At 43.5% G+C, this 15,513-nt stretch overlaps 1 protein-coding gene across 2 annotated transcripts in view; it reads left to right on the plus strand.

Annotated features, from left to right (window-relative positions):
* The window catches only part of yod1 (YOD1 deubiquitinase), a 36,171-nt gene that overhangs the window by 10,479 nt on the left and 10,179 nt on the right, over positions 1 to 15,513 (plus strand). For both annotated transcript variants that reach the window (XM_068057258.1, XM_068057260.1), the window contains exon 2: positions 13,499 to 13,710. In XM_068057258.1, the coding sequence (XP_067913359.1) occupies positions 13,499 to 13,710 (212 nt within the window). The remainder of the gene's footprint in view (positions 1 to 13,498; positions 13,711 to 15,513) is intronic.

Raw genomic sequence — 15,513 nt, forward strand, 5'->3', positions numbered from 1 at the left:
TTATTTGGCTTCGTTTCAATGAGTCCCTGTCCCTGAATGAATATTAGTTGCCTTGGTATCTCTGTACGGTAAATACTGATGTAACATTCCCTACTGGATTTATTGGCAGCTACCTTGGAGCCATAGAGTCATGTGTCCCCCAGTTTTGGTCTCCCCCACAAGTGGAAACATCTTCTCTACAGCTACCCTATCAAACCTTTTCATAATCTTAAAGACCTCAATGGGGTGACCCTTCCGCTTCACTTTTCTAGAGAAAAGAGCCCCCAACTTGTTCAGCCTTTCTTAATAAGCATTTCCTCTTAGTTCTGGTATTATCTTTTTGCATCTTCTCAACATTTACAAATGCTGAATTGTGTATTGAAAAAATAATACTGCTTTACTACAGTTATTCCTCCATCTGTTATTACCATTCAGCCATTATCCTCAGCTATCAAAGATACTACATTAAGCAGAAAATAACAAAAATATCAGGGCAACCTGGGCTTTTTTTTTCTTAGTCACTCAGTGTAATAAACTTTGCCAAAACAAAACCATAACCCTTTTTAGTTGTCCTGAAACAGATAACATTCAAGTTGCTGCGCACAGTTATCACTCACCTTCATGTTTGCCCAGGTCAACTGTAATGCCTTCTCATTTAAGAGACAAACTTCAGAGTACATATTAAGCAATTTTTAGTAAGATTCTGCTTTTCTTGCTCAGAACCTCTTGTAACTTATTTTTGTGAATTTATTGCTATATCATTTGGATTGATTTTATCTTTTGAGTAGGAGCACGGCCCAGCAAGTGGCCAATCTGTCAATCTTGGCTTATTTTAATGGCCGGGTTTCATTAGCATGCCACTTGCCTAATTCCCAAACAAGTGGGCCTCAGCACAGCGTAATCTGTTTTCATGATGTTGATGAAGACAAATATTGGCCAGGACACTGGGGAGCACACCCCTCTTCAAAATAGTGTTGCAGGATCTTTTATGTCCACTTTTATGCACCACTAGACAGTCTCATCCTACAGCTGGCACAGCACCTGCAATAGTGCAGCGCTCCCTCAGTACTGTACAAAGTGTTAGCCTGGCTTGGTTGCTGAAGCTCTGGACTGGAATTTTTTTAAAAATATTTGTTCATAGGATGTGGATGTTGTTGGAAAGGCCAGCATTATTGGTTATCCCTAATTGGCCCTGAGAAGGTGCTGCTGAGGCACCTTCTTGAACCGTTGCAGTCACGTGTGGGTACACCCATGGTGCTGTTAGGTAGGGAGTTCCAGAATTGTGACCCAGTGACAATAAAGAAATGATATATTTCCAAGTCAGGATGGTGTGTGACTTGGAGGTAACGTGCACCTTGGAGGTAACGTGCATGTGGTGGAGTTCCCATGTGTCTGCTGCCCTTGTTCTAGGTGAATTGTTGCAGTACATCTTGTAGATGGTACACACTGCTGCCTGTATGTGTCTGTGGTGGAGGGAGTGAATGTTTAAGGTGGTGGATGGGGTATCAATCAAGTGAGCTGCTTTGTCCTGGATGGTGTTGCGCTTCTTGAGTGTTGTTGGAGCTGTACCCATCCAGGGAAATGAGTTGTATTCCATCACATGTGAGTCAGGAGGTGTGTGACTTGCTGCAGAATTAGAATAGAATCATTGAATAGAATGGTTACAACACAGAATAGGCCATTCAGCCCCTCCAGTCTGTGCCAGCTCTCTGCAAGAGCAACTCAGCTAGTCCCACTCCCCTATCCTTTTCCCGGTAGACCTGAAAATGTTTTTTCTTCAGATAATTAACCAATTCCTTTTTCAAAGCTATGATTGAATCTACCTCCACCACATTCTCAGGCAGTGCATTCCCGATCCTAGCCACACCCTGTGTTTTTTTTAAAAAAAAGTTTTTCCTCATGTTGCTCCTGTTTATTTACTGTTCACCTGAAATCAGTGTCCCCTGGTTTTCTACCCTTCCGTCAATGGGGACAGTTTCTCCCTATCTACTCTGTTCAGACTCCATGATTTTGAATACCGCTATCAAATCTCCTCTCAACCTTCTCTTCTCTGAGGAGAACAGCCCCAGCTTCTCCAATTTATCCATGTAGCTTTAGACCCTCGTCCCTGGAACCATTCTCACAAACCTTTTTCCCCCCCCAGACTCTGACCTGCTCTTGTTGCTACAGAATTTATATGGCTGGTTAAGATCCTGGTTAAGGTTAACCCCCAGAATGCTGATGCTGGGGGAATTCATCGATGGTAATGCCTTTGAATGTCAAGGAGAGATGATTATATTCTCTTTTGTTAGAGATGGTCATTGCATGACCACTCGTGTGGCACAAAGTTACTTGTCACCGAATGTTGTCCAGGTCTGACTGCAAGCGGGCATGAGCTGCTTCATTATCTGAAGAGCTGTAAATGGAACTGAACACTCTGCAATCATCAATGAACATCCCCATTTCGAACCTTATGATGGAGCGTTAGTCATTGAAGCAGCTGAAGATTGTTGGGCCTAGGACACTACCGTGAGGAACTCCTACAGCGATGTCCTGCGACTGAGCTGGTTGGTTTCCAAAAACCACAACCATCTTCCTTTCTACTAGGTATGACTCCAACCAGTGGAGAGTTTTCCCCCTTGATTCCCACTGACTTCAGTTTTACTCAGGCTTTTTGATGCCAAGTTTGGTCAAATGCTGCCTTGATGTCAAGGGCACTCACTTTCACCTCCACCTCTGGAATTCAGCTGTTTTCTCCATGTTTGACTGTAATGAGGGCTGGAGTTGAGTGGTCTTGGCACAACTCAAACTGAACAGGTTATTGGTGAGTCATGCTTGGTAGCATTGCCAATGACACCTTCCATCATTTTGTTGATGATTGACAGTAGACTGAGAAGTGATTGGCCAGATTGGATTTGCCCTGCTTTTTGTGAACTGGAGATATTGGGGAAATTTTCCACTTTGTCAGGTAGATGCCAGTGTTATAGCTGTACTGGAACAGGTCGTTCTGAAGCACAAATCTTGAGCTGCACAGCTGGGGTGTTGTCTGGGCCCACAGCCTTTGCTGTATTCAGTGTGCTCGGCTGTTTCTTGTTATCTCATGGAGTAAATCGAATTGGCCGAAGACTGGCAACTGTGATCCGCTCAGCACTTCAGGCTGAAGAAGGCTGCAAACGCTGAAGCCTTGTCTTTTGCATTTGTGGTGGGCTCCCCCATTATTGAGGATGGGGATATTTTTGGAGCCTCCTCCTCCCATTGTTTAATTGTCCACCACTGTTCTCAACTGGATGTGGCAGGACTTCAGAGCTTTGACCTGATCCATTGGTTGTGGGATCAAATGGCTTAGAGAGTAGCATGCTGCTTTGGCTGTTTAATATCCTGTGTTGTAACTTCAACAGATCGGCAATTCAATTTTAGATATGCTTAACCCGCCTCCTGTCATGCTGTCCTACACTCCTCATTGAACCAGAGTTTGTCCCCTAGCTTGATAGTAATGGTAGAGTGAGCGGTCATGAGGTTAAAGATTGTGGTGGATTACAATTCTGCTGCTGCTGATGGCCTATAACCTCTCATGGGTGCCTAGTTTGAGCTGCTTGCTCCGTTCTGAGTCTATTGCATTTAGGATGGTGGTAGTGCCACGCAACACGATGGAAGGTGTCTTCTGTGAAGATGGAAGTTCATCTCTACAAGGACTATGTGGTAGTCACAACTACCAATATTTTCATCAGTAGGTGCGTCTGCAAAAGATTACGGTCAAGTAGGTTTTTCCCTTGCTTTATTTCCCTTACAGTTGCAGACCCAGTCTAGCAGCTATGTCCTTTAGGACTTGCAGCTTTTTTTTATTTGTTTGTGGGATGTGGGTGTTGACGGCTAGAGCAAGATTTATTGCCCATCCCTAGTTGCCCTTGAGAAGGTGGCAATGAGCTGCCACCTTGAACCGCTGCAGTCCTTGGGTGAGGGTTTGTTGGGAAGGGAGTTTCAAGAATTTGGCCCAGGGACAGTGAAGGAATGGCGATATAGTTCCAAGTCAGGATGGTGTGTGGCTTGGAGGTGAACTTGCAGGTGGTGGTGTTCCCATGCATCTGCTTCCCTTGTCCTTCTAGTTGGTAGAGGTCACGGGTTCAGACGGTACTGTCGAAGGAACCTTGGTGAGTTGCTGCAGTGCATCTTGTAGATGGTGCACACTGCTGCCACTGTGCTTTGGTGGTGAGGAGGGTGAATGTTTAAGATGGTGAACGGGATGCCAATCAAACAGGCTGCTTTGTCCTAGATGGTATTGAACTCCTCGAGTGTTGTTGGAGCTGCACCCATCCAGGCAAATGGAAAGTATTCTATCACACTCCTGACTTGTGTCTTGTAGATGGTAGACAGGCACTGGGGAGACGGGAGGTAAGTTACCCGCCTCAGAATTCCTAGTCTCTGACCTGTTCTTGTAACCCCAGCATTTATGTGGCTGGTTCAGTTTCTGGTAACTCCCATGATGTTGATAGTGGGGGATACAGTGATGGTAATTCCATTGACTATCAAGGGGCGATGCTTAGATTCTCTCTTGCTTAAGATGTCATTGCCTGGCACTTGTGTGGTGCTTGTTACTTGCCACTTATCGACCCAAGCCTGTATGTTGCCCAGGTCTTGCTGCATCTGGACATGGGCTGCTTCAGTATCTGAGGAGTCGTGAATAGTGCTGAACATTGTGCAATCACCAGCGAACATCCCCGCTTCTGACCTTATGATGGCTGGCAGGTCATTGAAGCAGCTGAAGATGGTTGTGCCTAGGACACTACCCTGAAGAACTCCTGCAGTGATGTCCTGGTATGATTGACCTCCAACAACCATAACCATCTTCTTTTGTGCTAGCTATGACTCCAACCAGCGGAAAGTTTTCTCCCTGATTCCCATTGACTCCTGTTTTGCTAGGGCTTCTTGATGCCAGACTCGGTCAGATGCTGATTTGATGTCAAGGGCAGTCACTCTCATCTCACCTCTGGAGTTCAGCAGTTTTGTCCATGTTTGGACCAAGGCTTTAATGAGGTCAGGAACTGAGTGGCCCTGGCAGAACCCAAACTGTCAGTGAACAGGTTATTGCTGAGCAAGCACTGCTTGATAGCACTATCGACGACCCCTTCCATCACTTTGCTGATGATCGCAAGTAGACTGATAAGGTGGTAATTGGCTGGGTTGGATTTGTCCTGCTTTTTGTGGCCAGGACATACCTAGGCAATTTTCTACATTGCCAGTTAGATGTCAGTGTTGTAATTGTACTGGAATAGCTTGGCTAGGGGTGTGGCTAGTTTTGGAGCACAAGTACTATTGCTGGAATGTTTTCAGGGTCCATAGCCTTTGCAGTATCCAGTGCCTTCAGCCATTTCTTGATATCACGTGGCGTGAATCAGATTGGCTGAAGATTGGCATCTGTGATGTTGGAGACCTCAGGAGGAGGCCGAGAAGGATCATCGAGGGATCCAATCGGCTCTTCTGGCTGAAGCATTTGCATCAGTCTGGTAGTTTTATGGTCACCATTACTGATTCTTGCTTTTTGTTCGAGATTTATTTTATAATTGAATTTAAATTCCCCAGCTGCTTTGGTAGGATTTGAACTCGTGTCTCCAGATTACTAGTCCAGTAACATAACAACTATGCTACCACCCCCATTGAACCAATGACCACCTGAATCAAAAGGAGAGAGTGCTACCACTGAGCCATGGTTGGCACCTGGGAAAAAGCTCAGATTAACTATAGTGCAACACCAAGAATAACGTACTAACAATTTTCAATCTGTTGCAGCCTGTGAGATTTCCAAAATAACCAACTACTGGAACTAAATTTTATAGTCTAACTCTCACCAAATCCCATTCACGCATCAACCCTGTGTTAGCTGACCTACGCTGGCTCCTTATTTTTATTTAATTCATTCGTGGGATGTGGGTGTCGCTGGCCAGGCCATCCCTAATTGCCCTTGGTGGTGGTGAGCTGCCTTCTTCAACCGCTGCTGTCCATTTGGGGTAGGTATACCCACAGTGCTGTTAGGGAGGGAGTTCCAGGATTTTGACCCAGCGACAGTGAAGGAACGGCGATATAGTTCCAAGTCAGGATGGTGTGTGACTTGGAGGGGAACTTGCAGGTGGTGGTGTTCCCAAGCATTTGCTGCCCTTGTCCTTCTAGTTGTTAGAGGTCACAGGTTTGGAAGGTGCTGTCTAAGGAGCCTTGGTACATTGCTGCAGTGCATCTTGTAGATGGTACACACTGCTGCCACTGTGCATCGGTGGTGGAGGGAGTGAATGTTTGTAGATGGGGTGCCAGTCAAGCGTTCTGCTTTGTCCTGTATGGTGTCGAGCTTCTTGAGTGTTTTTGGAGCTGCATCCATCCAGGCAAGTGGAGAGTATTCCATAACACTCCTGACTTGTGCCTTGTAGATGGTGGACAAGCTTTGGGGAGTCAGGAGGTGAGTTACTCGCCTCAGGATTCCTAGCCTCTGACCTGCTCTTGTAGCCATGGTATTTATATGGCTACTCCAGTTCTGTTTCTGGTCAATGGTAGCCCCTAGAATGTTGATAGTGGGGGATTCAGCGATGGTAATGCTGTTGAATGTCAAAGGGAGATGGTTAGATTCTCTCGTTGGCGATGGTCATTGCCTGGCACTTGTGTGGCGCGAATGTTACTGCCACTTATCAGCCCAAGCCTGGATATGGTCCAGGTCTTGCTGCATTTCTGCATGGACTGCTTCAGTATCTGAGGAGTCACGAGTGGTGCCGAACATTGTGTAATCATCAGTGAACATCACCACTTCTGACCTTATGATTGAAGGAAGGTCATTGATGAAGCAGTTGAAGACGGTTGGGCCTAAGACACTACCCTGAGGAACTCCTGCAGTGATGTCCCGGAGCTCAGATGATTGACCAACAACCACAACCATCTTCCTTTGCGCTAGGTATGACTCCAGCCAGCGGAGGGTTTTCCCCCTGATTCCCAATGACCTCAGTTTTGCTAGGGCTCCTTGATGCCATACTTGGTCAAATGCTGCCTTGATGTCAAGGGCAGTCACTCTCACCTCACCTCTTGAGTTCAGCCCTTTTGTCCATGTTTGAACCAAGACTGTCCTGAGGTCAGGAGTTGAGTGGCCCTGGCAGAACTCAAACTAAGCGTCACTGAGCAGGTTATTTCTAAGCAAGTGGTTGATAGCATTGTTAGTGACACCTTCCATCAATTTACTGATCGAGGATCAAGAGTAGACTAATGGGGCGATAATTGGCTGGGTTGGAGTGTACTGCATTTTGAGTACAGGACATATCTGGACAATTTTGCACATTACAGGGTAGATGCTAGTGTTGTAGCTGTACTGGAACAGCTTGGCTAGGGGCGCGGCAAGTTCTGGAGCCCAGGTCTTCAGTACTATTGCCGGAATATTGTCAGGGTCCGTAGCTTTTGCAGTATCCAGTGCCTTCAGTCGTTTCTTGATATCACGCGGAGTGAATCGAATTGGCTGAAGTCTGGCATCTGTGATGCTGGGGACTTCAGGAGGAGGCCGAGATGGATCATCAGCTCAGCACTTCTGGCTGAAGATTGTTGCAATGCTTCAGCCTTATCTTTCGCACTGATGTGCTGGGCTCCCCCATCATTGAGGATGGGGATATTTGTGGAGCCACCTCCTCCAGTTAGTTGTTTAAATGTCCACCACCATTCACGGCTGGATGTGGCAGGACTGCAGAGCTTAGATCTGATCCGATGGTTATGGGATCGCGTAGCTCTGTCTATTGCATGCTGATTATGCAGTTTGGTACGCAGATAGTCCTGTGTTGTAGCTTCACCAGGTTGACGCCTCATTTTGAGGTTTGCCTGGTGCTGCTCCTGGCATGCCCTCCTGCACTCTTCATTGAACCAGGGTTGGTCTCCTGGCTTGATGATAAGTGAAGAGTGGGGGATATGCTGGACCATGAGGTTACAGATTGTGGTTGAGTACAATTCTGCTGCTGCTGATGGCCCACAGCGCCTCATGGATGCCCAGTTTTGCATTGCTAGATCTGTTCGAAATCTATCCCATTTAGCACGGTGGTAGTGCCACACAACACGATGGAGGGTGTCCTCAATGAGAAGGCGGGACTTTGTCTCCACAATGTGCAGCGGTCACTCCTACCAATACTGTCATGGACAGATGCATCTGCGGCAGGCAGATTGGTGAGGACGAGGTCAAGTATGTTTTCCCCTCTTGTTGGTTCCCTCACCACCTGCCGCATACCCAGTCTAGCAGATATGTCCTTTAGGACTCAGCCAGCTTGGTCAGTAGTGGTGCTACCGAGCCACTCTTGGTGATGGACATTGAAGTCCCCCACCCAGAGTACATTTTGTGCCCTCGCCACCCTCAGTGCTTCCTCCAAGTGCTGTTCAACATGGAGGAGTACTGACTCATCAGCTGAGGGAGGGCGGTAGATGGTAATCAGCAGGAGGTTTCCTTGTCCATGTTTGATCTGATGCCATGACACTTCATGGGGTCTGGTGTTGATGTTGAGGACTCCCAGGGCAACTCCCTCCCTACTGCATACCACTGTGCCACCACTTCTGGTGGGTCTGTCCTGCCGGTGGGACAGGACATACCCAGGGATGGTGATGGCAGTGTCTGGGACATTGTAAGGTATGATTCCGTGAGTATGACTATGTCAGGCTGTTGCTTGACTAATCTGTGGGACAGCTCTCCCAACTTTGGCACAAGCCCCCAGATGTTAGTAAGGAGGACTTTGCAGGGTCGACAGGGCTGCATTTACCGTTGTCGTTTCCGGTGCCTAGGTCGATGCCGGGTGGTCCGTCCGGTTTCATTCCTTTTTATTGACTTCGTAGCAGTTAGATACAACTGAGTGGCTTGCTCGGCCATTTCAGAGGGCATGTAAGAGTCAACCACATTGCTGTGGGTCTGGAGTCACATGTAGGCCAGACCAGGTAAGGACAGCAGATTTCCTTCCCTAAAGGGCATTAGTGAACCAGATGGGTTTTTACAACAATCAACAATTGTTTCATGGCCATCATTAGAATAGCTTTTAATTCCAGATTTATTAATTGAATTCAAATACCGCCTTCTGCTGTGGTGGAATTTGAACGCATGTCACCAGAGCAATACCCTGGGTCTCTGGGTTACTAGTCCAGTGACAATACCACTACTCCACTGCCTCCCCCCTGTTTTAGCAACGCCTCAATTTTAACATTTTCATCCATGTTTTCAAATCCTTCCAAAGCCTGGCCCCTCCACTCTGTGATTCCTCCAGCCCTACAAATCTCTGATATCTCTGCTCCTAAACTCAACCTCTTGAACATCCCAGATTTTTATCTGTTCACCATTGTTGGCCGTTCCTTCAGCTGCCTAGGTCCTAAGCTCTAGAATTCCCTCCCTACACCTCTCCACCTCCATTAAGACATTCCTTAAAACCTACTTCTTTGACCAAACCTTTGGTCATCTGCCCAAATCGCTCCTTACATGGATCGGTGTCATATTTTGTTTTATAATGCCTCTGAAGTGCCTTGGGATGGTTTATTGCATTAAAGGCGATTATATAAATACAAGTTGTCGATGAACGCCTAGTTTTAGTGGAATTTTCTTCAATGGAAATCTGAGTCTGGAACTGATCAATCTGCAGTACAACTGCTGAAATTGATTAAAAGCGTTGTCTTCAGTACAGACTAGCTGAGTTTTAAATGGTATACTATGTGACTTAACTTAATGGAAGTAAAACTGCATTTTGAAATAGAGGGCATATAAAATTCCCTCTAATGATAAATGTATTTTTAAATTTGGGTTTTCGCCGGGTGCTCCGGTTTCCTCCCACAGCCAAAGACTTGCAGGTTGATAGGTAAATTGGCCATAATAAATTGCCCCTAGTGTAGGTAGGGGAATTGAGGGAAGATGGGGATGTGGTAGGACTATGGGATTAATGTAGGATTAGTATAAATGGGTGGTTGATGGTTGGCACAGACTCGGTGGGCTGAAGGGCCTGTTTCAGTGCTGTATCTCTAAATAAAATAAAAAAATAAATGTATTTTGTTTTGTACAATTTTTTGTTACTTGTGTGAACCAACTGAAAATAATCTGGTCCACTGACCAGTCTTCTCATGAGACCAAATTCTGGTTGCTGTGAAGTATTTGTGCAGTTTTATTGATTTTGTAAAGAATAATGAGTAATTGGATTGGTGGTGTCGGTGTAGTTCAGGCAACGAAGTGATTTTCATAATCTTGTAAATTGCAAATTAAGTCATCTGGCTTTTCTCCTCGTCGAATTGCAATCGTAATCACTCCTAGATGTAACTTACAGCACAAACAGGGCATTTGACCCAACTGGTCTATGCAACCTTGGTCAGGAAGGTAGTATAAAACTAAATGAAAGGGCTTATACAAACGCAAAGAACTGTAGAGTCCACGAAGAGATATAAAGAACAGCAATGGGATTTTAAAAAGTAAGAAATGCATAAAGGGGATAAAAGAAAAAATGCAAGGGATACAAAGACAACGCTCAAGGCTTTTACAAATATATTGAAAGAGTGACTAAGAGTAATGTGGGGCCCTTAAAGATAGATGCAGGTGATATTGTTATTGAAAATCAGGATAAATGCTTTGTGTTGGTCTCCGCAGGGGATGAGGATAACCTGCTAGAGATATAAGGAAAACTAGAAATAAATCAAGGGGAGCAACTTTAGAATCAAAAACACAATTTCTAAATTTGTGGATGACACCAAATTGGGATGATAGTCAATACTGAAGAGAATGCAACAAATTACAGGAGACATTAATAAACTTTCAGAATGGGCATTTAATTGGTTAAAAATCTCCATTTAATGACATTTTCTCCAGACTATATTGAAGTGACATTTGCACTATTTCTAAAATATTATTGGACTGCAAACTTGGCTTCTTGTGGAGGCTGAGCCTTTATAATCAACACAGATTATGAGGTCGTACATTTTGGTCAGAAGAATAGGGAGGTCGCATTACTTGGAAGGCGTGAGTCTAGGTGGGTTAGTGGAACAAAGGGATGAGTACAAAAACACCAATCACTAAAAGGCGCATCACAGGTTAGCAGGGCCATTATTTTTAAAAAGCAGACCAAGCACCAAGCTTTATTTCTAGAAGGATAGAATTGAAAAGTAGGGAATTTGTGCTAAACCTGTATCAAACCTTGGTTAGACTATACTTGGAGTACTGCACAGTTCTGGTAGTTATATTATAGAAGGGATATAGAGGCACTGGAGATGGTGCAGCGCAGTATTATAAGGGTGATAGCAGAAGTGCATGGGTATACATATCAAAAAAGGATGAATAGGCTAAGTCTTTTTTTTAAAAAAGGCTGAGGGTTGACATCATAGAGGTCTTTAAAATTATGAAGGGTTTTGATAAAGTGGATATAGAGAGAATGTTTCCACTTGGGAAGGGCATAACTAGAGGCTATCAATATAAGATAGTCACTGAGGAATTCAGAAGAAATCACTTTACCCAAAGAGCGGTGAGAATGTGGAACTGGGTGACTGAAGTGAACGATATAGGTGCATTTAAGGGGAAGCAAGACAGGCATATGAGGGAGAAGGGAATAGAGTGTTGCAATGATAGATTTAGATGAAGGGGGATGGGAGGAGGCTCAAGTTGGGTCGAAAGGTCTGTTTCTGTGCCATAACTCCTATGTAAACCAGCTAGTTATAAGTTTAAAGATGTTAATGGAAAAATAATGAAAGAAATAGATGAGGAAATTGTAGAAGCTTTTATGATCTTCCAAAACACTCTTGATTCAGAAATTGCCCCCTTGGATTGGGAAATTGCCAAAGTCACTCCATTATTTAAGAAGGCTAGAAGAAAAAAGCTAGGAAATTAAAGGCCTGCACTGTTGTGAGGAAGTTTTTAGAATCAGTTTTGGGAACAGAGTGACTGAGCACTTGTACAAACATGATCTGATCAGGTATGGATTTAGGTCTAATGAACCTATATGAAAGTTTTGAAGTAAGTAACATGGTAGATAAGGGAGAGTCTATGAATGTTGGCTTGAATGGCTTACTGTTGCTCCTATGCACTATATGGATAATATCCCTGTGATCTGAACAAAAATATCTGGACAGAGATCATGCAATTGACATTTACAACAACAACTTGTATTTATATAGCACATTTTAACATAAAACATCCCAAGGCACTTCACGGGAGTGTTATAAAGCAAAATTAGACACTGAGCCACATCAGACAATATTAGGGCAGACAGCCAAAAGCTTGGTCAAAGAGGTAGGTTTTAAGGAGCATCTTAAAGGAAGAAAGAGAGGTAGAGAGTTGGAGAGGTTTGGGGGGCGGGCAGTAATTCTAGAGCTTTGGGTTTAGGAGCTGAAGGCACAGCCTCCCTGGAGCAACTAAAATTGGGGATGCTCAAGAGGCCAGGATTAGATGAATGCAGATATCTGAGGGTTATGGGCCTGGAGGAGATTACAGAGATGGGGAGGAGCAAGGCAATGGAAAAATTTGAAAACCAGGATGAGAATTTTAAAATCAAGGTGTTGCTTGACTGGGAGCCAATGTCTCCAACAAGCACAGGGGTAATAGATGAATGGGACTTGGTGCAAGTAAAGACATTGGCAGCAGAGTTTTGGATGGCCTCAAGTTTACAAAGGGTAGAATGTGGGCGACCAGACAGGAGTGCATTGTGATAATCTAGAGGTAATAAAGGCATGAATAAGGGTTTTAGCAGCAGATGAGCTTGAGGCAGCGGGTGCAGTTGGGCGATATTAGGGAGGTGGAAACAGGCGGTCTTAGTAATGGCACGGATATGTGGTTGGAAGCTCCTCTCGGTTTCAAATATGACACCAAGGTTACGAACAGATTGGTTTCGTCTCTCAATTGCCTGGGAGAGGGGTGGAGTTAGTAAGTAGGAATAAGAGTTTAAAGTGGGGACTGAAGACAATTGCTGCTCATCCAGTACTGGATGTTTGATAAGTCTGATAATTTAGCAATAGTGGAAGTGTTGAGGGGGGTCATGGTGAAGTAGAGCTGGGTGTCATCAGCATACATGTGAAAACTAATGCTGTGCTTTTCGGATGATATTGCCGAGAGGCAGCATGTAGGTGAGAAATAGGAGGGGACTAAGGATGAAACCAAGTAGAAATAGACCTCTGCATCCAGTAATATCTGACCATCTCCTCATTTGATTTTATGGTAGGCTGTCAAAAAATAATTACTGAGTACAGAGGAAATGTTGGCTTATATGTTGCACTACATTTATTCTGGTGATTTGAGTTTTTATTTACATTGGACAAGTTGAAAAGAGAGAAACAAAATTTGATTGTTTACATCTAACAGAAAATCTGGCAAGTGTATTGTTTCATTTGATAACTATGGACCCCAAGGATAATAAGGGTTCCATAACATGTGGTGTAGTATAATAACTTTGATTTTCTAGTATCTAATTCATATAGTATAGATGTGTAGATGATGAAAAGAAAGATCATATCTTCTAGAAGGTATTGGAAAAGCATGTTATAGAGATGGTACTTCATTGCACATTGTCAATAAGTCACATTGTCCTTTCTACAGTACAATGCTGCGTTTACGATGTAAAGCAAAGAATGGAACTCACCTGATGCAAGGGCTGACTTCAGTGTCCAGTGTCCAAGAGTTGAAAGATAAAGTAGAAGAACTAACTGGCATTCCATGTGCACTGCAGAAAATCATGGTGGGATTTCCTCCATTCTGCCTAGATCTTCGTAATGGAGAAATGTCTCTCAAAGATTGTCCTGTTAAATCTGGTAAGTGTATTGAGGGCAGATTGTGCAGAGGAAGAATGAAAAATCGATGCTGCTTAAAGTAATTACCTAAAGCCATATACCTGTGAGTGTTACACTATCCAAGAGGAGGATTTTGTGAAAAATCTGAAAGCAGATGCTATACTAATTATACTGATAAATAAGGCTCCTAGACCAAAGTCTGAATCTGGTTACTTTTTAGTTTAAAAATAAGCAAAAGTTTTTTTTAATAGCACTTTCCTTTGTACAGTGAGGCTATTTTTATGAAATCAGATTCTAATTTCCTCCCCTTCCCTTCACATCTTGGGATGTCTATGCTGTTGGGACCGTGCACATAGTATGTGACCAGGCTTGATTGATTATAGACTGATGAGCTAGATTTGCAGTAGATTCTTGGTGAACAAGGAGACATTTCATAAAGTCTTATCTTGGAAGTAAGAGTTGTGCTAATTCATTTCTCAAAAGACAGATAAAATTGGCGTGTCCTATTTGGAAAGAATATGCACTATTTTCTTCCTTCACTTCCTATTTTTATGGTGGAATAAATTTTGCTGTATTGTGGTTGCTTTGCTAACGAGCTATAATTTCCCTGCCAGTGAACTTTTTTAAATGTGGATGGATTGAATAGGCCAACTGCTTCATATTCCTTCCTACTTGTAGCCTGATGCAATTTCATTAGCTGCTCACAAGACCAATAAAATGGCTTACTAATCTTCAAACAGAAAAATTAGAAGTTCACAATGGTAATTCAAATAGCTTGTTTGGTAGGAATGCACATTTGATGAATCTAATGTTCATGTGTCCCATCTTGTGAAACTGCCTTATTCTTGCAAAGAGTGGGTAAGCAGAAATTGGCCTTTTACTGATGGCTCCAGAACAGAAGAAATGATTGACTGATTTGCCCTTCCATGCATAGATTATACCGTTGTCTGTTTTGGTCATTCCATGCTACAGAAAGATCAGACAACACGATCTCAATGATATAATCACTGAAAAAAGGCAATATGACAGTTTAAATCATATGTTGCTTCTGCCACTACCAGAAAAAAGTATCTAACAAGGCTCTTAAGTTCTGACTATGTATTTGTTGGAAGAATAAGACTGGAATTTGTCCTAAAGATTAACTAGTACCAAGGTCAGACAGCATCTTAGCTCTTGCAGCTTGATGTTTAAAACCATCCTTCCCAAACTAATGCGATGTTAATTTTCAATGAGATGCCACCAGAGACAAAGCAAAACTTTATATAATATTTTGATATTTTACTGTTAACACCAAATTCTAGTGAGTTACAGACAAGCCCAAATAGGTTTGTGTGTTTTTGAGCAATTCTCTATCATAGTGCAATTTTTTTTTCAGGTACAGAACACAACCAGCAATCTCCAGACAGGCTTTGTTTGCTAGTTACTGATCCAAAAACATGACATAAAATTGTGTTTTCCAGAATTTTGGATGTTTCTGTACCTGATTCTTACTGTTGCATGATATTTCATTCAGTTGCCCACTAAGTAAGTAGTGATTTCACTTTTTTGCTTGAATGTTTTATTGCTATTGATGATGACCCTTAATAAAATTAGATGTTTAATTATGCACACCACAATTTTTACAAACTTGTGGAGTGATGAAAGCTGGACAGTGTCGCCCGCCTTTCTGTCGGCATTGATTCAAGCGGGGATGTGGTTCTATAGGTGCTGCTGCCAGTTGGAACCATTCCCAAGTGATATGTCATCATTGTCTGAGAGTCCAGGAAGTGAACACTGGAGGACATAGTGCATGAGCCTGATCCTTTTGATGTAGACGTGCATTTT

Source organism: Heterodontus francisci, chromosome 25, assembly GCF_036365525.1.
Source record: "Heterodontus francisci isolate sHetFra1 chromosome 25, sHetFra1.hap1, whole genome shotgun sequence".
NCBI lineage: Eukaryota > Metazoa > Chordata > Chondrichthyes > Heterodontiformes > Heterodontidae > Heterodontus > Heterodontus francisci.